Raw genomic sequence first — 22,214 nt, 5'->3', positions numbered from 1 at the left:
CATGGTTTATAAAAAGATGGCAACGCTTGCACTATGGAAACAGGAAAATTGAATGCAAGGACAACAATAAAAGTGAAGTTACATTAGCATAAATCAAATTGTCAAACTTTTACATCTTTGGATGCATTGTGCGCATAATGCGGACATGGCTGAAAGTTTTGAATAATGCCACTTGTGAATAGTAGCAATTTTCCCCCCTCTGATCAGGTTTCAGCTGTGATTATGTGCTGCTGGTTTCAAAGGTGTGTTGTAATGAAAGTGGATGGCTGTGGATGAAAGGGGTGTTCCCTTCCTCGCTGCCAAGTCCCATTCTTCCACCTGAACTCAATCAGCCATTCAGCCCATGTAGACAGAGCTTACTGTTGGCTTCTCATATTGGTTTCCATTGCCCAGAGAATAACTCTGGAATCAGTTCACATTTCTCCCCATATCCCTCTCAGGTTGGTTACATCTGCTCTCATTCGAGTTTGTGCCACTCACAAATGAACTAGTCTTATCAGGGTCGAAATTACACCTGTGAATGATGTGATGTGATCAGTTTTAGTCCGAGAATCATGAGTGTTCATGAAGATGTTAATGTTGTGACCATATTCCCCCATGCAGACTTATTTCTATGGTAATGCAGTTATTCATAAGCCATTTCTAATATTTGCTTACAGCAAATCAATAAAGGCCAATGTGCTGACTGCATTCTGCACCAGATAAAGAATGTTGGAAATGTATGCAGCAAGCACGCATGCCTCCAACGATATGACCGCCATAGATATGACATTATAGAAGTTTTCAGGGAAACAGCGCTCCATCATAAACCCGCTGTTGCATACTATACTGGTTTTCTATCAAAGTGAAATAAATATCACCTGATGCGTGCAAATGAGAATACAGAGGACAGTGTTATGAAGTAAACAAAACAATGATCTTCCCATGAAAATGATGTTGGATACACTCCTGTGAGAGAATCACATCCAATTCTCTACGCAACAATGAAAAGAGGAGCTGAGTCTATTGTACCTGTCGTTCTGTCTGGCCCCAGTTAAATGCTGCTGGTTGTGTTTGATCTCTACAGAAGCGTGCTTTTGGCTCCTTTGCAAGGCCTTGCCACTTGGGTGCTGAACTGCTTCATTCCGGTTGCCTGTGTTTGTTTGTTTAACGCCAGGCTCTGCTTTCACACAGACGTAATTAAATCAAGCCTAATCCACTATTTATGCATTCTGCTTCTGAATTATTCACACTGCAGTTTTATGTGTTATTGCATTTTTTTTTTCCTGAGACAGTTAGAACTTGTGGAGTTGTCGTTATTGAATAGTACTTCCCTCCAGATTGCTTCTTTTATTAATTAACCCCCCCCCCACCACGCAGTAATACACAATGCAGTCATGTAAAAGCTGTGCTTGCATTTTTTTGCTTAAACAAGTATGAATTTGCTTAATGCAACTATACAGTGTGTAATAAGCGTAATTATTTTGCCTTTAGAGAATACATCAGCTTTCCTAGAAATTTCTTAAACACTGAAACATCAGTGCACACAAACACACACACACACACACACACACACACACACACACACACACACACACAAACAAAACAACATAGAGTGAATACATACAGCACATCCATACACCGCACTGTATAGTCTTTGCTTCTCACTTGACTAGTCTTGAGAATTTCACCTAAAGGCCTTGAAAGCTCATGCTGCTTCAAAGACTCCCAACAATGTACCATCTGCTGTGTCTCCTACAAATTATATGTATGTACCACTCATTTACAACAGTAAATATGCTTTGAAGGAAACTTAACACCACCAGGATTACTTATTCTATCAGTAGAATGAGGAAACATTGATGATTCATGTTAATTCATTAATATTAATCAACATCGTCAAGTTGCAAAATGTTGAAACTGAAGATATCAGCAAAATGTTCACTGACATCATATTTAATATGTATTCAATACAACATTCACTCTAAGCAACTAACCCATGATTCAACTTTTGGTATGTTTATGCACTCATAGCACTTGGTTAAGGTTACAGAGAGATTCTGCCTCAGTCCTTATCTAAGCTTAACCAAGTGGTTTTCTTTGACCTAAACCTACCAAAGTCTCCGGTGTGGTAGTCTTGTATGCTCAGCATCCATCACGGCCTCCTCCCTATGACTTATGTGAGCTACATAAATAAAGTGCCAAAACAAAAAGAAAAAAGAAAAAAAAATTGTCAGGGAAAATACTGAAAGGTAGGCAGCAATTACGTTTCTGCACAACTCATAGTTGGAAAAACAAATTAGTATAATATAAATGTAATTTCGAGAAGACAGAGTTGATACCACGGAGTAAATAAACAAATCTATTTACATGACATATGACTTCTTGGAATATATAATAAATTGCGTGTGAAATACTGTGTGTTGTAGTCTGTTCAGTCAGACTTTTTTTTTCTCTCCACATGGCTGTGGAAGTCTTCCAAGTGGAAACAGACAGAGAGGTTAATTAGGCGGAGTAGATTCTGATGTTCTGGTTCAAATGAAAATCAAATGACATCCACCATCATCCATCACCGTCGAGCCACTCTGTGCACCTATTAGGCAGTCGTGGTATATACTGAAATGGCAGTCAAAAGGTTATGGATAAATGCATCTGCAGGGGCTCATCCTCCCTGTGTTAAATATGGAGAACAGCCCTACAGCCTTGTGTCATTACTTCTGGGCCTCGGTTTTATAGTCTCTGATAAAAACTGACCCATTGATTTCTCCCTGTTGTTTGGATTCTACGGTCCAGTCCCTGTGGAGGAAGAAAGATCTGCTGTTGTACTGCTAAAAAAATGTGCGAATCCCATTGGAACAGCGCACAGCCGTATTATTTAATCACAGCTAAATTAAAAAATCAGATCATGGGTGAAATTGCTTTATATTCATTTTACATCTTTTGCTCCTCTCAAGGTGTTGAGCAAATGTTTACTTTGGTCTTTTACTGACAGATCATTTGCTTCCTGTGATCTTCAGGCTATTCTGTGGAGCACATATTTCATTCATTGGAGAAGAGCAGATAAAAAACAAAACATCAGTTCCTGTAAGTCTGAATGGACTTAGTTGTGGAGAGTTGGCAGTGCAGAATTTGTGTTAGAGTTTAATGGAGCTTGCTTTCCCTCGTTGCTTTTCAGTTTGTGGATCAATTTGATATTCATACTCTGAAAACTATGTCGACCTGAAACTTCAGGGAAGAACACACTCATAAATTATTGTTACAGCATGCTACTCACTATATGATAGATGTTTTTTGCAAGAGAGCAAACAACTTGTGGCAAGTTATGCCGAAGTTGGCTTTTCAATTCTTAATGCATTTTATGTGTTGCCATAAAATATAGTGTATTTCACTGATATGGTGGTGACAGAGAAACATCATTCCAGCATAGTTGCATAGTATGATAGGATTACAATCAATGAGAAACTTGAGAAAAACACAACTCTTCCTGCTTCACATATGGTCACCAAAATCATTTAATAGGCACTATTAGATACACACTCCCAGCAGCTGCAGCACTGTTTCCTTTGAACCACCTGTGACAGTGATTAAAAACCTGAAAACCCTCCAAATATTTTACAAAAGCTTTGTACCATAACACATTTTTGAAATGTTATTCTCTTCTTTCTGAGAGAGTAAGTGAATCCTTGAGAGCTTGTTCGCTTGTTTCACTCTACTGTCACATAGCTCTGGAAACATCTGTGAAGTTTTCTCCTTGGTCAGCAGCGAGGGAAATTTCACATTGATGGCAAATCGTTACGCTTCTGTGCACAGCTGACAACGCTGCAACAGTTGCATCATCAGTGGCGTCACTGTGAACACAGCGGTGAGGAACTCTGTGTGGCTTTTACACCTTGCGAGTACGTCTGTTCAAAGCAAAGTTCACACATGCAAATTTGGTCCCACTGTGCATTCACAGAGATGACACGATGTGTACAGTAGACCTAATAATTATCCGTTCAAGCGTGATATTAATTCTTTGGGTTTCAGTTTAATCATTCATCTGCTTGACAACCTTAATGATAGTAATGAGTAATGAGCTGGCAGGCTTATCACAAATTATCTCACACCTATACAATGGGCTTTAAAAAAAAATGCCAACATTATTAGTATTACTAGACTAGAAGGTTGGGAAATTGAAACAATATCATACATGACTGTTTGGCAGCAGTCCATTTCGGCTGATGAAGACAAAAAAAAGAGGAAGAAGTAGCTTTTATTGTGTGAAACTTCACAGTGAAGGTGTAAAGATTCACAAAAAAAGCCACAAGAAAGGTACAAAAACACACCCTTTATTTCATTTTACTAATTAAATACTCCTCAGAGATTGTGAACCTGTTTGCTATAACTCAGAGGTGCAGAGCAGTGAAATGTCTCACTACTAAAGTGAACTGCCTCTTTGTGACAGCACTGATATGAATATTTTCAAGTGTTCAACTTGCCTATAAGCTTATAAAAGTTCTTCTGTATGAATTTGTTCCAGAGATTCCTGAGCAACTACTGCATCACACAAAATAAATCATCAGTAAGTCAAATTTCATCCCTAATTATTATATTGCCATCAGACCCAAGTAATCATGTACTGGTTGGCTCTAATTTATGCAGGCAGGATCATTACATTCCCAATGAGCCCTTCAGTAGAAGCACATACACATTTTGGCAGTTGGCAATACAGAAAAAGCAATAAACAAAACCGTGCCGTAGTAAATATGCAGTTCTCAAAACAACATTTATGGATGATATTGTCTCCTAATAAATTTTGCTTGTGTTCTTTAAACAAACAAACAAACAAAAAAACCCAAACTCTGATAGTATTTGTGTGATTAAATCTTTACATAAACAGAGAGATGCAGAGACGCACCAAGTTGCTTCGAGAGAATCATAACTCCTCACGAACGGCTGCACTAGAGGAGAAAAAGCAATTCACCAAAATAACAAATTGAAATTAGAATTTGTCATCCTGAATAATCAACAGTAAGGTGTTCATACAGTAACCTCCCTCCCCCTTATAAAAAGAGAACTGGGACCCATTTTGTGAGATTTGTTTAATAATTCAGCACAGCCCTAAACCAATTCACTTCAAGTGCCCAGATGGTATTTTTATTAGGCAAATGCTCGATACTTGAGAGGAATAATTTACTTGCGTTCCGAAACTGGCAGGGTACCTCCGAGCCACACAGAATTTACTGAGCAGGAGGATTTTTTTTTTTTTTTTTCCCAGCAAAACAATAATGTCATGAATATCATCATGTTTGTGCAACGGAGGCAGACGAGGGAGAGTTGTATGATTAAGAACCACCGCGAAGAGACAATATGAACTTAAGCATAAAGAGAGATGAGCTGATATGTCTGAATTGGTCACTATGTGTTGTAATTAATCAGGTTTAAAGTTAAAACTGCATGTGGGTGGCCTCCTCTAACTCATGAATGCAGGGAAATATCATCACACTACTGCTGGCAAGAGTCTCTTTCACTTGAGGACGTGCCACTTTCAGCACACTCAGACATTTTCTTTACAGGAACTCTTTCCCTTGACCCATACATGAGGAAATGACAGTGACTGATACCAAAATGTGACATTATTTATTAAAGGCATTGTTTATCGTACAAGGCGCAGGTTTTAAATCCTTGTTGTGCAGTTTCTCTGCCAACTTTTCGATGGTGTAATAAAAGCAGAAGCACATTGCCCCGAAGAGAGATGAGTGGAGTGTATTTCTGATATCTCTGACCTTAAAAATCCCGCCCTCCGGACAGAAACACCCACTGAGCTGTAGTCAACTAGACTAGGAGTACTTCTTAATTATCAGCCTCAAGCAGTTTGTTTTGAAGATACTGTTTAAAGGGAAGATACTGATAAAAAAAACTCTTAAGACATCTTTTTTACCCAATATTGAAGGAGTTAGTGCAGAAAATAAAGCAGAAAATGTGAATGGCAGTGACAGGGGCAGACTCTGGGCTGTGTTGATTGACACTGCAATACTGTCCTATTCCTTTTGAGGGGATTAAATTGTCATGACCTCTCAGATATGGAAATTGAGGGACTGATCAGAGGCTTTGGAAATGTCAACATTATTTAATTGTGAGACCAGTTAAAGGCACAGTTCATACATTCCCCATTATTATTTCAATATTACAACATTGCAATGTTTTCAGATGTATCACTGCACATTTATCACTACAGTATTTCAGTGTCAGAATTGTAATCAATAAATAATGTCAGAAAATCCCTCAATTATAACAACAAACAGAATAATCTCACATCAGTGCAAGACTCGTCATCTTTTTTGTTCAAATGAGATATGAACTGACTGAATATGATTTGAAAAATGCACACATATGTCCTTTAGATCATCACTCAGGGCTCTGATTGATTTGACTTTATTTCATTTGAACCTTATATTGACAATCAATGTCTTATCCCGCAGTGGTCTATCACAGCAGCTTTAATAAAAAGCTAATAACTGGGCAGCTCTTGCCGTACTTATACCGTGGATCAGGGGCAGAGGGGGTAACTGGGGTGTGAAATAGACTCCAGTTAGCTGATGGACACATGAAAGGACTCGGATGGTTGCTTGTCACTCACACCACCAGACCCGCCTTTGCTCCATCTGAAGTCAAAATATGAATCTAAATAGCCCGGAAAATGCATTTTTCTACCAATATATCCCAGATATGTACGGGGCATCACATGAAGTGAACTGGAGAGCAGACGGAGCACACTGCCATGCCTGCTCCGCCGTGCGGTAGGAGGGGTTGTAGTGACGCTGTTATCCAATGGGCACCGGCTTCCTCTGGACGGAGCGCAGCATCTCTGTCTCAGCGGCACTTTTGCGCCAGACAAGTAGGGACGGTCTCTCACTCAGCACCCGAGAAGAAGAAACAGGGCTTCGGGAATTACTGAGGGGAATTTGGCGAAAAAGACTCATCTCTTCCCCCCTTTTTCCTAACACGCGATTTTGCAAAGATGAGCGTTGGCTGCGTCATTCTGGCGTGCACCTTACTTGTGGGCGCATCCTCGGTAAGATGAGTTAATTTCTTTATGTCTTTTTCGACTAACAGTAATGTGGAAGTGCTGCACTGCTGTAGTGCTTACTCGGGCTTTGCAGCGCGCTGCATGAGACCTCGAGAGTGGCTGTGAAAGGTTCACTTTCCCCCGCAGTGTTGCGCTAAAGGCAACACGATGCGTGTAATCGAGCTTATTACGGCTGCGTTTAAGGTCAAAAATATGTTTGCCTAACTGTGGTGAAAAAAAGTAACTGGCAACTATGTTCGTTAGCATCTCCATCCTCTCTCCTAAATAAACTGCAGTGCCTTGTTGCAGAGGACAGTGGTTTTTAGAGGGGCTTCTCGTTCTGTTGGCTGCGATCAACTTCGTTTACGCACGTTTACGCACTGTCATTTCTCCTTTTCTAAATTTATGGGATTAATGTCTAACTTGGCGACTTGGTTATTAGGTTTGGTGTCTGTTCAAAGGGGAAGATTTAAGGAGCAAATCATCAATCATGAATAGCTTACCTTACTTTATTTTTCAAACTTAGGCAATCAGCCCTATTTCTCCAAATATATGCAGTTGTAGTTTGTTGGGCTTTGTTGATCTGCAATCAGGGAAATACTGAGTTGCCTATATTATGCAAAAAAAGTGCAATATATTTTCTTTATAAAAGCCATAAATTGATATGATGTATTAGGTGGATTGCTGCATGTGCATTCTATGGGGAATTAAATGCTGGACATAAAGTACTGTGTGCCTGCAACTATGCTTACACATCAAATGTGTGTAATTTAACACAAACATTTGGCTTGTTTCTTTGGTGTCTCTCTCTCTCACATACACACACACTTTCTCTGAGTCTCTCTCGCTCTAACGATCCCATCAGCATGCAGCATTTACTGAATGTTTGAGTTAAACATCTCTTCCTTGCAATAGTCATTGCTGGTGTAATGATTATTATCATTATTGCCATTATCATGACGTGTCAGAATTTTCATGATGATCACAATTACAGTGTCAGTCATAATGATGATAATGATCACCATCATCAAGGCCATTTATTCACTCTTTGTTCAGTTTTTCTTCAGTGACTCTGTGATATTTGATAGTGATAGGAGTAGGTGTCTTTAGCTCCAGATGTGGATTTCCCCACTGTGATGGTCCAAGTGTGCCATACTGTAGTCTGAAGCAAATCACTCACTGTAGCCAGAGAGACTACGAGGTTCAATATCAGTCTGAAAAGGCTGCGAGATCAGCCTGTGACCCCGTGGCCGCAAGTCAATTTGCCAATGCTTAACAGGCCGTCTTGTTTTATTCCTCAGGGGAGTAAGGCAGGTCAGCCCCTTAAACCTCCATGCAGACCAGGCTTCTCCCAGAACTTCTACACAGTGATTGTCTCGAGAGACGTACTGCACGGCCAGAGCATTCTCAAAGGTAAGTCTGCCGCTGCTGGATCTCATTTACTGACTGATGATATTTTCTTTTCTCTGCCCAGATGTGTCCCCAACCTCATAGTGTGATTGAGTGAGTAAGTGTGTGTCTATGTGGGATGTAACTTGGGTTGAATAAATCTTGCGAAGTGATTAAACATGATGTGACAGCAGCATGTGTAATGCACTCTGTTCAAGGGTTGTCATTTGATATGGAGCTTCATTGATGGATGAACACCTAAATGTCAGTGATTGCAGTACAAAAGCTACAATACATTTCTTCTTCTTTGATTGACTAAGCAGCAGGCTTGCAGAGCAGACTCATTTAAATGGCTTGTTTCCTATTCTGCACATTTGCAGCTGGAAGCCCAAAACTTTTATTTTATTACCAGTGTTCATTGTTATATATTTTCCATCCCTTTTATTCTTTCTGCTTTTCAGAGGAATTCAATTCTGTTTTCATTCGCTCCATTTCTTTTCAGCGCAGGCATTGTACTGCATCTACTGTGAGGTTCATCTCCTGCCACGTGAAATTATGCTGTGGTTTCTTCAGTGTGTCCCTTCTATTTGCTGGTGAATCTTTGCCATAATGGAAAAATGCCTCTCAGCCTCATCCTAGAGTCCCAATTTGCATAATTGACAGATAAACAAAACCTTTGATACGCACAGAATGGATTTCTATAACATAGACCATGTTATATCTAAAGCTTTAAACTCCTAGAACTGCAAGATGGTGAAGTGAAGATCTATGCAGTAGATTTGGGCTGTAAGTGTCCAGGGACTTGGTTTTGGTAATGTGGTAAACATTTTGGTTGGTACATTTCCTCCTATTTCTTCCCTGTAACCTACTCTAGGCTGTTACTCACACTCTGGGTAACAGCTCAGCAACAGTGTACAATAAGCTTAGCTCTCCCCTGACACTTTGCTTTTATAGCCAAATATTTGTCTATTGTTACGTGAAATGCTATTTGCCAGGAGGAAATGGCATTCTCATTGTAACAGCTGTTTGAGCATTTTCCGGCTCAGAGCAAAACAATTGAATTATTCTGGAGGTTATTTTGTTATTTAGGAGGCTGACAAGGACAGTGCAGCCAGTCAGTGGGGAGCGTGTTTGCCTGAAGGGGCTCTGGGCTCAAGGTTTCTGCCTGTTTGGAAATGGGCTGAGGCATCGTTACTGACCCAAACAACATTAACACAGTATGATGTGTCTACTAGACAGATGACGTATGTTGGTTTCTCCCACTCAGTGTTTGTGTGTGTTAGCAGCTTATATGTGTGTGAGTCTCGGGGGGGATGTTGGTGCACACACATGTCCTGGTGTACATATCAGTTGCCAACACTTCAGTTCCAAAAAGGTTACGGCGAAGCTCAACTGTAACAATTTGATTTTGATTATGTGGTGCATCAGCTCAGCTTTGATCTCATACTACCTCTACTTCCAGTCTCTGTCCCTCTCTTTCATTTTCTCCATCTCTGTGTTTGTTCTTTGTGAAAATCAATCTGAAAGCCATGCTGTCCTCCCAACTGGCCACTCAAAGGGATATGTGCTGCAGCAGCTTAAGTCCTCATGCAATGATTAATGTGCAGGGGCTAGCCTTACTGAAGCTCTGTTTTCTATACAGTGGGACACGAAACAGGAGGATGCCTTTAATCCTAACGCCACAATATGTATAACCTGAAACTGTCACTTTCCAAGAAAATGAATGGGCCAGGGATGAGATGTGGGAGGGTCTGGGATGCTGGCTAGGGGGTTACTGGACCGCTGTGGGCCGTGGCTGTTGTCTCTCTGGAGAGATGGATAGTGAGCGATGGGGGATGGACCAGAGAGCTGTGGCCCAGCAGGTGCAGTGTGAACCCGGCTTCTGTTTCCAGTTGCTGAACAATGTGTGGACTGCAGCTCTTTTTATGCTGAGGTGGAAGGGGAAGTCGTTTTCACTCAAATTTTATTGTTTTGCATTGGTGTGCGGATAGTTTAGAAGTGACTATGTAGAGGCAAAAATGCTTTGCTCTGTGGTGAGGAACAAGACATTACAGACTCATTAATAACACTGAGCTTGATCTCAGATTTAAGGAATTTATTACAGAGTATCAAGTCAAATTAATATGAACAACCAACAGCAATCAGCAAACAGAGACAGAGTCTCGCTATTTGGCCGAATAGGGTGCAGCCTCTCTCAACCAAGGTGGCATCAAGAGACTGAACACAGGTCAACTGAAATGACTGTCCTGTGTACTATGTACTATGTAGACAGATCCATGTAGATAGTCATGTTTGACATCTGTCCTGATTTCACAACTGCACACAGTTCAACTCCGTCTACTGTCCCAGACGCAGGGGCATCAGTTTGTTTAAGACCAGTGATTTGAGTTCAGTGCTATTTATTTGTACAGTTCATTCAAACATACTTTGCCCTGTACAGAGAGTACATCATTCTTACAATTTCGAAATCAGAATAACAGATTAAGAAATAAGATTTCCCCTACAACTACACGGTATTTTTGATGACAAATTCATTAACACCAATCTGCGTTAATTGAATGTGTTGGAAATATTTCCCTTGATGCAATGGTTGTTTATGCCTGGTTGTCACGCTATGTGTCAGTCATGTCTGTGCCTAAAGGATCATACTGTATGTTTGACCCTTTCCATTACTGCTGCTCACCTTTTTCCAAGGCAAATAGTATTGTTTTAAATGTTTGAAGCCACTGATTCATTTCAACGTGGAGTGACAAACAACTTTTAGAGGCTTCAAAATTTGTCATTTTTGTGTTTATTACAATGTCGTCATTACCTGGACATACGATTCAAACTTTAAAATCAACCTGCAACTTTATCAGCATTACTACACAGAAATGCCAAAAGGATTTTAAATGTTTTAATTGTTTGATGAGGGAGGGTTCTCAACCCATAAAGGATCATGTAATCCTTTGCACCACTGGTTCCCAACCTATTTCTGACTCTTCATAGCCAAAAAATGCCCAGTTGCGACCTCTCATCACAGGATGTGATGTTCCTATCTCAGATTGTCTCATGATATGCCATAATGTGTTTTTAGAGTCTTGAAACTGTACAGTACTTGACAAGAAAAAAATCTGTCAAAAGATAATAATTTCATGACCCTCCTCAGATGTATATTGTGACTTCTCGGGGGTCCCGACCTCCACGTTGGGAATCTCTGCTTTACCCTATCTGAAAACATAAACGTGGAGATGCATGTTTTTCACTGGACAGTGACAAACTGGAAATGAACACATCAACATGGCTTTGAAAATGGACAGCTGTGATTTAAATGATACATGACTTGTAGTCAATACGTCACGCTAAAACACTAGTATGGACCTTTAACCTTTCTTTTTGTATTGTTCCCACTGTAGATAAAGTAAAGTCTCTGGTCAAGACTTGAAAGGTCATTTTTGAATTGTAATGCATCGTTCAGTGCCCCTTCGGTCATTCTTGGCTGGCTTTATAGGTTAAAAAGGCTGTTATGGGTTTGTGGTTGACCATAAAAGACCTTTGTTTAACTAACTCACAAATCTCTGCCCTGCCGCTAAGTTGTGCTGAATAAATCATCCCATGCTCCCATGGACATGTTTGTCTGAGAGCTGGGTCAGGATTGGAGGAGGAGGCAGTGGCACACAGGCAAGCAGACAGCCGGGCTTGAGTCGTGGTCCGTGCAGATTCCCGCTGTGGGCAGATAAGCCATGAAAAGAAATATTCCAGTGATTGCACATCGCTGTGTAAACCATCACCTCGCTCCAAGAGCCGGAACAGACACCTAGGAACACGGACAAGGGGATGTGGCCTTAGCGTGAAAAAAAAAAGAGAAAAGATTTGAAATACATTTCAGTCAGGATAGTGTCTCTTTAAGACACTGTCAATGCATATTTGAAAAGACAGCAGTGATGAGTTTCACCCTTTGCCCTTCGCCAGTTCTTAACACAGGAGAAAAGACAGCTCTGTGTGATTTGGACGCCTGTCTGTCTGCATACTTTGCTTTATGTTGCTAAGATTTTGTGACAAAGAAAATGACTGATGGATTTACTGGATTGCAGAAACCTTGTCTTTGGAGAGAAATCAATTTCGGCTTTTGAGTGGAGAGTTTCAGAAATGCAGTAAAGGTCCACTACGCTGTGGGAAAATGAAATAAAAAAACAAAACAAAACAATGATGATAACTTAATGTCTTCTGGCAGACAGCAACAAAAGAGATGTGTCTATTCCTTAACCAAGTGTTCAGTATCTTTTTTTAAAGCTGGTGCTTTGTCACCTCGACTCCACACTGCCCTTTCAAAGATAATATGCTCAGTTTCTGTCCCTCTGTTTTTCCTTGAATCACAAGAGATGACCTTGCTCTATGAAAGAAAAAAAAATCCACAACTGGGTGCCTTTCCTAGCTTCCTTCATCCCAAGGCTTTTAATTTTGAAATTGGGTCTTTTTGCAGTTACTTTATAACTGCTGCAGCTTGTGCAGGGAAAAAAAATATACACACTGTACTTTAATCTAAAAGATTAATTTAAAGAGGATCATGCCTCCATCAGCTATACGCTTTCGGATTGGATTTCCTATTGTTTAATTCCACCTCTAAAAGTTACACATACAAAATGACTTGTAACATGACCCCAATTAGACTGCAGCAGGAAAAATCTGGCAAGGAGCCATATCTGCTTTGAAGCAGCCAACTCAGTATATGCTGTGCTGTAGAGAACTTCTGACTCCTAACCTACCATCCAAAGTGACAGGACTTTCATAAGTACGTCCAGACCCAAGAACTGAAAAGGGGTGGGGGTGTGGGGGGGGGATTACGTTTCCAGGCATTTGATAAGCGGCATGCCATTTTCCTTCTGACTCACGAACGTCTCTCTTGTCCTCCAGAGAGTCTTTCATCTCTGCAGCCAGGACCTGCAGTCTGTGGCGAGCTGATAGAATACAGGTACAGAAGATGAGCCACATCATTTCTCTTTATCTCGCCTGCCTTCTTACCAAACCAAGCTATGCTCCTATATCCCTCAAACTCCCTACAACATGACATACACGCTGAACCAATTCCATCAAGCAAGCCACCCAAGATATAGTACATGCCACAGCACAATGCTTTTCATCCTGTTTTGTAGTCATTTCCTCTGTGGAGGTAGTAAGTAAAAAAAAAAGGGGTTTTGATAGATGGGAAATCGGCTGTCAGCAGAAATATTATTGCCTCTTGTCAGGGCTTCCATGTGAATTTTATTAGTTCTAGTGCACTGATCTCCACTGAGCTCCTCTTGCTGTGTACTGGTATTAGCTTTAGTCTGATAGTTGGTCATTGGGTCATGGCTTGTACTCTCGTGGAATTTCATTACGACACATATAGTTTCACTACTTGCCCATCTGGAGCCTGTTGAGAGACAGCGGTGATTCATCTCAACTTCTTCCTTGCATTTAGACGTGGAGAAGCTGTCAGAGAGGAAACGCCTCAGACTCCTGCTGCTGTGCACGGTCTCTGTTTGCACTCTGCTGAGTGAGATTATGCAGTAGATCTACATTTCCTTACAAAATAGGGGTGAGCTAATTGTGCCCCGAATTCTGACCTTCAAACGGAGGTAATCGCGATATTATCAGACCTTTAGATTGCATCTGCAAGAGCTGGCGGCTCAGGGTGGAATCATAAAGTGATTATATGAAAAAAAAAGAAATGAGGCACTTCTGATGGTGTTAGCCAAAAAGAGAGTCCTTGGCAAGGGATTAACGGATAAGAAAGAGGACTGTGTTGGACGGGGAACTGGAGACTTACTATTGTATTTCAGGAGTTAAGACAAGGACAAATTTAGAAAAAAATATTCATGGATAAAGTATAAAGTAAAGTTTCTTTTATTTTTCTTGGAAACAAATTAGTTAACAGTTAACCTTCCTGATGGATGCCCCTCTTTACATGCAATATCAAAGAAAGTAACAGAGAGCAGCCTTTTGACGAAACAAACACCTTGCGCACCATTGATGACCTTGTATTCCGTGAATACTATTTGCATTTGTTATCGAAAACCTTTTTTTAATTGACCATCCCCTCTCTCAATCGATGTGTATTAGCGCTTTGCAACTCAGTGCACTTTAATGATCGGTGGCCTTGATTAAGACTCTATTGGCTTTTTGTTGCAGTGCAGAAAGGAACACTTTCCCCACTTGGAGACCTCTGTTTCACCTTTCAGCTGTAAGTATAACCCGCAATCTATCAGTTCATTACAAAGGTTTTTACCCTCTCCTCTAGGCTCCAGGATTTACATGCATCTGAATACAAATCAGGCCTTCAGTGTAAAGTGCTGTTTCTTCAGCTCAAATTATTCACTGGCATGTTATCTTGCCTGTTTGTATTGTCACGACAAAGTTCACTTACTTGTCATTTAGGTGGATTATTGGATAGATTTATTACAGATTACAATTAATAGAAAAAAGAAAGAGGTTTAACTACAGTAACCCTGCAAAATAAACTGAAAAGAAAAGAGTCAGAGCTCAGTGCAGACCTCGCCGCTCAGAAAATAATGTGGAAAAGCTCAGTTTGAACTAATTTTCCATTTTATCATCAGTCTGAAATTGTGGCTTTTCAGTGCTGCGTTTTTTGATTGGCTTTGAGTCATGCTTTCTTCTTCCAATACATACGGGAATAAAAAGCAGCAATTCAGGCACTGTATAGATTGCAATTATTTTCTGTTGTTCATCTACCTACAGTATGTGGTTTTTACCTCTTTACTGTTTCTTTCCAGTCAGCCTCCATGAAGCCTGGCCTGAATGTTTAGAGTTTTATGTACCACTTCTGTACATGTTGTAATTACTCTGGAGTGGATCTCTATTAGCTCAGGCAGTGGGGGAGGATTCACAAGTCATCAGACCCCTCAGACCTCTTCCTGAACACAGGAGGAGGAGGAGGAGGAGTTGGAGACTGAGGACAGGATGAGATGGAGGTAGAACAACACACATAGAAGGTATTCTTTCCAAATCACTCTCCTGTACTTGTGAAGCCCACCATTTCCAGTAAATCCAGCATATCAGACAGATATTTATATTTAAGGATAGCCGTGTGTTTGTACCACCTCCACCTATCTAGAAGCCCCCTTCCACTAGCTGTACATCTGCTCTCCCCCTCCTCTTTATGCCTGAATCAGGGGCTCAAAGTGACATATAGCTTCTCACTTTATTGATGAATTATAGCCAAGCGGTTTGACCTTGTGCTGCCACTTGACCTCACATGTTCTCCAACACTCATATCCTCAGTCTGCAGCACTGGAGGAGATGAAAAACACGGCCCAATCAAAATGATTTACGTTTGGCTCGACTCAACACATAGATCCTTCTAAGCTGCTGCTAAATGTATCTCCAGAGGGCCTTGCTGTATTGTACTGTACAGCCATTTCTGAAGCCACGGGGCTTTTGCTATTCTATCGCCTTAATTAAAAGACTGTACTGTCAAGATGCCTTTGTTCTACAAACTCTAATATCAAAAAGGTCCCTCGCCAGAGAGGGGTTTGTGCTCTACTTTGTCCTTTGGATTAATTCAGCCTGGAATCTATATTTGATCAGGGCGCCTGTGTGCTCTTGCTCTCACCATATTCTCTTGTGCATTTTTGTTAAATGCAAAAACGCTGGTTTATTTATTTATATTTAAACACAGTATATTTTGTGCATTGTGTGTGTTTGTGTGCGTATGTGTTTGTAGGCAGTGCTTCATCCAGAGGGTGATTATTTTAAATGGAGAAATTAAAGGATTAAAAACCAGCCCAGTAATCCAGCTGTCAATCTCACGGCTCATTAGTAAGCAAAGGAGAGGGAAGTGGGAGAGAGAGATATACAACACACTGTGAGAGAGAGAGAGAGAGAGAGAGAGAGAGGGAGGGAGAGAGAAAGGGTGAGTGAGAGGTAAAGGTGTAAACTTGTCAATCAAACAGAAAGGAAGGTTTTCTGAATTCCTGTGTTAATGAACAACTTCCCGAGACTGTTTAATATATAAAAATATGACATTCCATTAAATTGCACATTTTGGTCTTAATATACTGCATCAAAGCAACATGAGGGTTTGATATTTCTGTTCAGTATGTGATTATTTGCATTCTTGATTGTGACTCAGCTTTATGCTCACAATCTGTTAGAAAAGGAGATGTCACGCCAAGTCACGCTATGCAACTGTTAAGACTGAGTATATTAAACAGCACTAGGATGGAGCATGACGCCTTACATTACAAACCAGTTTAAGGACTCATATTGTTATTGTACCTCTTAATAGTAAAAAGTCATATGGCAAGTGATACCAGAATTTATGTGGGGCTTGGTTCACAGTCGCTGCTATTTACAGTTTTAAATGAATGAATGAGTGCAACTACAATGACGTACTGTATATGTAAACAGTGTGTGTGTGCTGCAGATTAGCCTTGGTGCTGAAAGATATACAGCGTCTCTGCCATTTTTCACCAGGCTCTGAGGCACATAAAAGAAACAGTCCGGGAAACGATGACACCATAAAAGAAAATAGAAACACAAATCCTGACTCCATCATGGAAAAAAGGGGAGAAATTGCATCTCCTATGGCGGTGATGCTTTTCGAATTTGATTGTATCAATTTGCTGTCTATTTTGATCTAAAAAGCGGGCTGTGTGCAGACTTATTTGCTCATGCACAGTGACTTGTGGATGCCCACTTCTCATGCAGCTCATCTCATTTAATTTGAAACACATCACCTTTTTTTTTTGTTTGTTTTCGCATTTTTTCATAGAGTATACTTCACCCATTTAGGTGTCCCTGTTTGAGTTATTTTCTCCCATGAAACTTTCCAATTTCGATTCAGAGGAAACCGTTGATTTAATCGTGTTATTACGTTATAGACAAGCTTTTTAGGTTTATTTCTGCTAAATCTGTGGTAGCTGTTACCTCTAGAGCAATGACTGGCTCGCTTTGTTGAAAAAACACAATTGTTGCAACAGCAGAGAAAACTCAGTTGTACTTTCTACTGACAGGCTGTTTGAAAGAGAGCACTATGGCCAGGATTCAGATGGCTGATTTGGAAATCACAATACGGAACCATGCTCTGTCCTGTTGTGATGCAGATTTGTCTGTGGGAGCCTGACAAATCTACAAATATGCTTTGCTGACCAGAATAAACAGATGATAGTCTAGTGTAGAATCGTAATACAGCTTAATCCATTCTGTTTCCTGCTCCCTCTCATTGCCAGCTCCGATGTCAGTAAAGAATTGAATCTTTTTATGTTTTTATCAGCTTCCTCTCTGTCCTCACGTCTGTCTGTCTGTTTCTCTCTCTCTCTCAACCTGAGCGAGCTCATCATGCTATCACTGACTCCCTCATGAACCCATTTCCTCCAAAACTGAGATGCCAAACAAAGCACAACACGCCTTGCCTGATTTCTATTTACAGCTGCACTCACACAGAGACGGGTCACACACAGCTTGTATCCCACGCACACGCACACACTGACACACACTTTAACACTTACTATAGAGGTTAATTCATTGTAGCACAGGCCCCTGTAGGTATCTGCACAAATGTTAAATGTGCCATTACACTATTAGCTTTGACCTCCAGATGGGTTTCTTCAACGTTATAATAATCCACCTGCAGACCTGCATATTCCTGATGTTTGCCGGCGAACAAGCACACAGTAAAACTGCCAGTAAGAAAATAATTAATTTCTAAATCTGATCGCACCTTTTGCACTGCTTTCTCACTTCTTGACATATTGATGTGTGACGTGGATAGAGGCGCACTGCAAATACTCATGAGAAGATTATAGCCATCAGCCACCAACAGTCAGAAATCCACATAAAATATCATATTACCATACCAAAGATGTCCCAGTCACACATGCAAACGTGTCTTTTGTTGTCTCTGCATAACGAGATTGAGTTTTTTCAAATATGCTTAAGCTTGGCGTTTGGCATTTTAGTCTTTATTTAGCGAGAGCCTGGTAATGCACAGACATACAGAATAAAATCTGGGGTTGAGAACCCACTTTTTTGATTGAAATATGGGAGCAAATCAATAGAGTCTTCCTTTTTGCTGGCAACGTGCAATGCAGACACACACCGGTAGCATCGATCACAGCTTCAGAAGAATCACAGTTTTCCTCTCCCGCCCCGCTCTGTCTCTCTGTGTGCCTCTCCTCCCTTCTTGTTCTCTTTCTCTTGTCTCTTTTCTCTCTGTAGCCCCATATAGGTTTTCAGATAAAAATAATAGCTCTGAGAACCAACAGAGAAGAGAGGCATAGAGGAGGAGGGGGTGGTGGTGGTGGTGTTGGTGACAGTGTTTGCGCTCTGCACCACAACCCAGCAGTAAGACAATAAGAGGCAGTCTGACTAACTGTGGCCTCTGGGAATAGAAGCCTTCTTATTGCCATAAACAGCAATTTAGCCTGGGTAAAAGACAAACGGATGCAACCATATTACTGTGTCATCATGATTACAGCCACCACAGGGCTGTGGCAAAGTGAATGATGGCTGTAACATTCAGGCACCTATTTAAATACAGCATCAAATTTATAGCCATGTAAACCGATCTAACATCAAGGCTAATCCCAGTGATGACACAGATAAGTGAAAGATGTTCAACACTAGCGCTGAAGGATAGAGTTTGGTGCTTGTCTGCATTGCTGTGCCTACATTTGTGATGGTATTTTCACAAAATAGCTTGTGTCTGTGCTAAAGACTGTTGCCTTTTGATTTGCAGCCCACAGGTTACTGGCTGAACATGCTGTAGTCATTTCTAACTTAGCCCTCTGCATTCTGACCAGAGGAGATGGAAAGCTTTGAGCAGCTCTCTAAAACTATCATTACGAAGCCGATAGTTAAACGTCCTGGTTGAATAAGCACTGCTGCCCTGCAGGGCCATAGGCCTACTGCGCATAACTCACCTGTCATGAATAAACATCCACCATCCGTAGATATCTGGTGGGTTTCCTGATTTCATGTGGTGATTCACAGCTTGATTTGCATTTCTGTTATGCCTCTCCAAGATTATATTAACCCATTGAAACAACACACAATGCTTTGACCACAGCGATGGTCCCGCCTGTTATTTTTAACTGATAGCTTTGCATGCTTGGGTCAGGTTCAGGGCCTGTAGAGCTCATTATTGTGGAGCTAGGGTGGATGTTGGCAACAATACAAGACCCATTTCCACCTTCAGGCCCCGCAGCATGTTGGAAGAAATGTGAGGAGGAGTTGGAAGAAGGCTTGAACATCAGTGCAGTCATACAGTATATGAGATCAAAAGAGCCAGCTGTATAGAAATCTACACAAAGGGTAAGCAATGAACTTGAATGAATAATACAGTTACAAATGCATTAAACTTGTAGTGGACATTGGGATGCTTGGCATGTACAGAGTTAATTTCCATAGTATCTGTGATGTTGAGTCAATGTAAAGATGAAACAATGCGTTGATGGTGTTGTTACAATAATACAAGCCTCTTTAAAGGACCAGTGTATAAGATTTAGTGGCAGATTGCAACCAATTGAATAGCCCTCCCCTTCCTAGCATGTAGGAGAATCTACGGTGGCCGTGAAACTCACGAAAAATACGAAAAGCCCTCTCTAGAGCCAGTGTTTGGTTTGTTGGTCTATTCCATTTCGGCCAAGTCTGGTCTGCTAGATGCCACTAAATTCTACACACTGGTCCTTTAGGTGAAATATCCCAGTAGTGCAGTGTAAAAATACAGGCTTGTTACACTAAAACAATGGCTGAATGAATTGAATTGAAATACGATAAAGAGTCCTTATCACTGATGGATATTTTATTATTATAGTTGATCTGTGTATTGTCCACAGTGGGGCTAAAAGATGATGATTCTTGTCTGTCTCCTGCTTGAACATCCATACTTCAGTTTCATTTTTTTTCGTGGCTACATGTATTATTTCCCACTAAGTTATCGCTCATTTTTTTGGATTTTTAAACATAAAACTGCAGAATATTTATCAAAAAATTGTGAAAATTGTCGCTTTTTGTTGGCATTCTTTAATATCCATCAGATTGTTTCTGGCAATATTATTTGAAAAATATATAAAAACTATAAAACAAGATATTTTTTTCACACCCACTTTGCCGTAGTACATTTTGTTGTAATGTGAGAACTATCCTCTGCACTCAGTGCCTCACCAGTTGAATACCTCCTCTGCACTTGGTTTTGGGGATGGAGGCTTGCATTTGATGAAGCCACTTGTTGAACCACCTGCATGTTTTATTAGTCGTTAACAGATTTTGCACTCTGCTTCCTTCACATTTATCCTGACAAACACGGGTGAACTGTAAGATGCCATTTTAATAGGAGAGGTAATTAAGAGAAACAGCTGCAGGCTGAAAAGTTGAGCCACACAGGTGCACATATGCTAAAATAATTCTACAGCGAGTTACTCTGTGAAATCCCAGTAAATATCTCAATACTTACATTTCAACTCTAATTCACAGCGTGTACTCTTCAACAAAATTAATTTTAGCATTCATTTCTCAGCTGCCAACAGAGGGGAAAATGCAAAAGAATTGCTAACTTTGTCTCATTAATTGGCATTAAGAGAGCCTGGTGCCAAAACATTAACTGTACCTTGAAAATACTTGAAGATGCTGTATTCACAATATTCTCTTAATCATCAACCCCCCTCAAGTCATTCTCATATTTATTCAGCCCGTTCTCACTCCCAACTCATCAAATACAGACGCTTTGTCACGTCCCTCGGCGTCACTTTTTAATGCACTGGGTATCTCTTAGCTTCATTTTTCAGCGTGCAGGGTAGTCTAAAAGTTCATGGCAAAAAGCGGACTTAGCAGGATTTTGCTGCAGGTGACCACTGTTCGCTTCTCACTGCCAACCACGTTTGAAGTGATCATTTTAACCCAAACCATGATTTTTCCCTAACCAAGTGGTTTTTGTGCCTTAACCAGACCTTAACCACAGCATTGTCACACCATAAAACATAATTATTTTTTGATAGTGATTTGTAACGGTTGGTGCAGGCACGAAAGATACCTCCAATTGAAATACATTATATAGATTCAATTTCACAAACTGCCGTGATACTGCACATCGAAAAACGTGTCTAATAATGACGCGGATGGATTTACAGTGGTGTAAATTGAAAGCCTGGTGCGTCTCATACAGATGCTAAAGGATGCCTTATGCATCAGTATCAGATGCCAAGGGGTGTGATGAAGCATTGGTATTTGACAACCTGGGAATGAGAAGGGGTTGGTCTATTATGCAGAAGCCACATTCACCTGTCGCAACATTTGAACTGAATGAACTGCATCCAGAAAGAATCTGTGAAGATATGGTGACAAATTCATATATTAAGGAATTAAGGCATAGTGTAAAGAATTGTAAAGATGTGAGTATACACTGAATCTACACACACACACACACGCATGTGCACACACACTGACAGAGAGAAGAGATCATTTTATTTGCTGGTGTAATTCTATCAAGCAAAGACATCATCAGGAATAGGTCACACATGGATCACTAGCATTAAGCCTCCTCTCCTCTCCTCTCCTCTCCTCTCCTTTCCTCTCCTCTCCTCTCCTCTCCTCTCCTCTCCTCTCCTCCCCACTCTCTGTGCTCTCTGTTTTTATTTTCTTCTTTTAGATCCAATTTGCAGTCCTCTCTGTTCTTGCCTTGCCATCTTTCTCAGCTTTAGTATATTCACCAGCCTGAAGCTCTGTGTGAACTTCTCTTCACACTCTGGAGATTGTATCTGTCGTTCCAGGGAGAAATGGAGCAAACAGGGGATAAGACATTGACGGTGGCTGTCCTTTTTTA

The 22,214-nt window shown here is 40.7% G+C and overlaps 1 protein-coding gene across 2 annotated transcripts in view; it reads left to right on the top strand.

Moving 5' to 3' along the window:
• Positions 1-6,821: 6,821 nt before the first annotated feature.
• The window catches only part of cdh4 (cadherin 4, type 1, R-cadherin (retinal)), a 200,349-nt gene continuing 184,956 nt past the window's right edge, over positions 6,822-22,214 (top strand). Inside the window, exons 1-2 of one of the 2 annotated variants that reach the window (XM_067588137.1) lie at positions 6,822-7,033; positions 8,329-8,440. In XM_067588137.1, coding sequence (XP_067444238.1) covers positions 6,980-7,033; positions 8,329-8,440 — 166 coding nt within the window. In that variant the 5' untranslated portion in view covers positions 6,822-6,979. The remainder of the gene's footprint in view (positions 7,034-8,328; positions 8,441-22,214) is intronic. The other variant, XM_067588138.1, reaches the window with a different exon arrangement.

The sequence above is a fragment of the Thunnus thynnus genome, chromosome 4 (genome assembly GCF_963924715.1).
Source record: "Thunnus thynnus chromosome 4, fThuThy2.1, whole genome shotgun sequence".
In the NCBI taxonomy this organism is placed as follows: Eukaryota; Metazoa; Chordata; class Actinopteri; order Scombriformes; family Scombridae; genus Thunnus; species Thunnus thynnus.
Note: the sequence above shows the minus strand (reverse complement) of the source record. Positions and strands in the feature narration are given on the sequence as shown.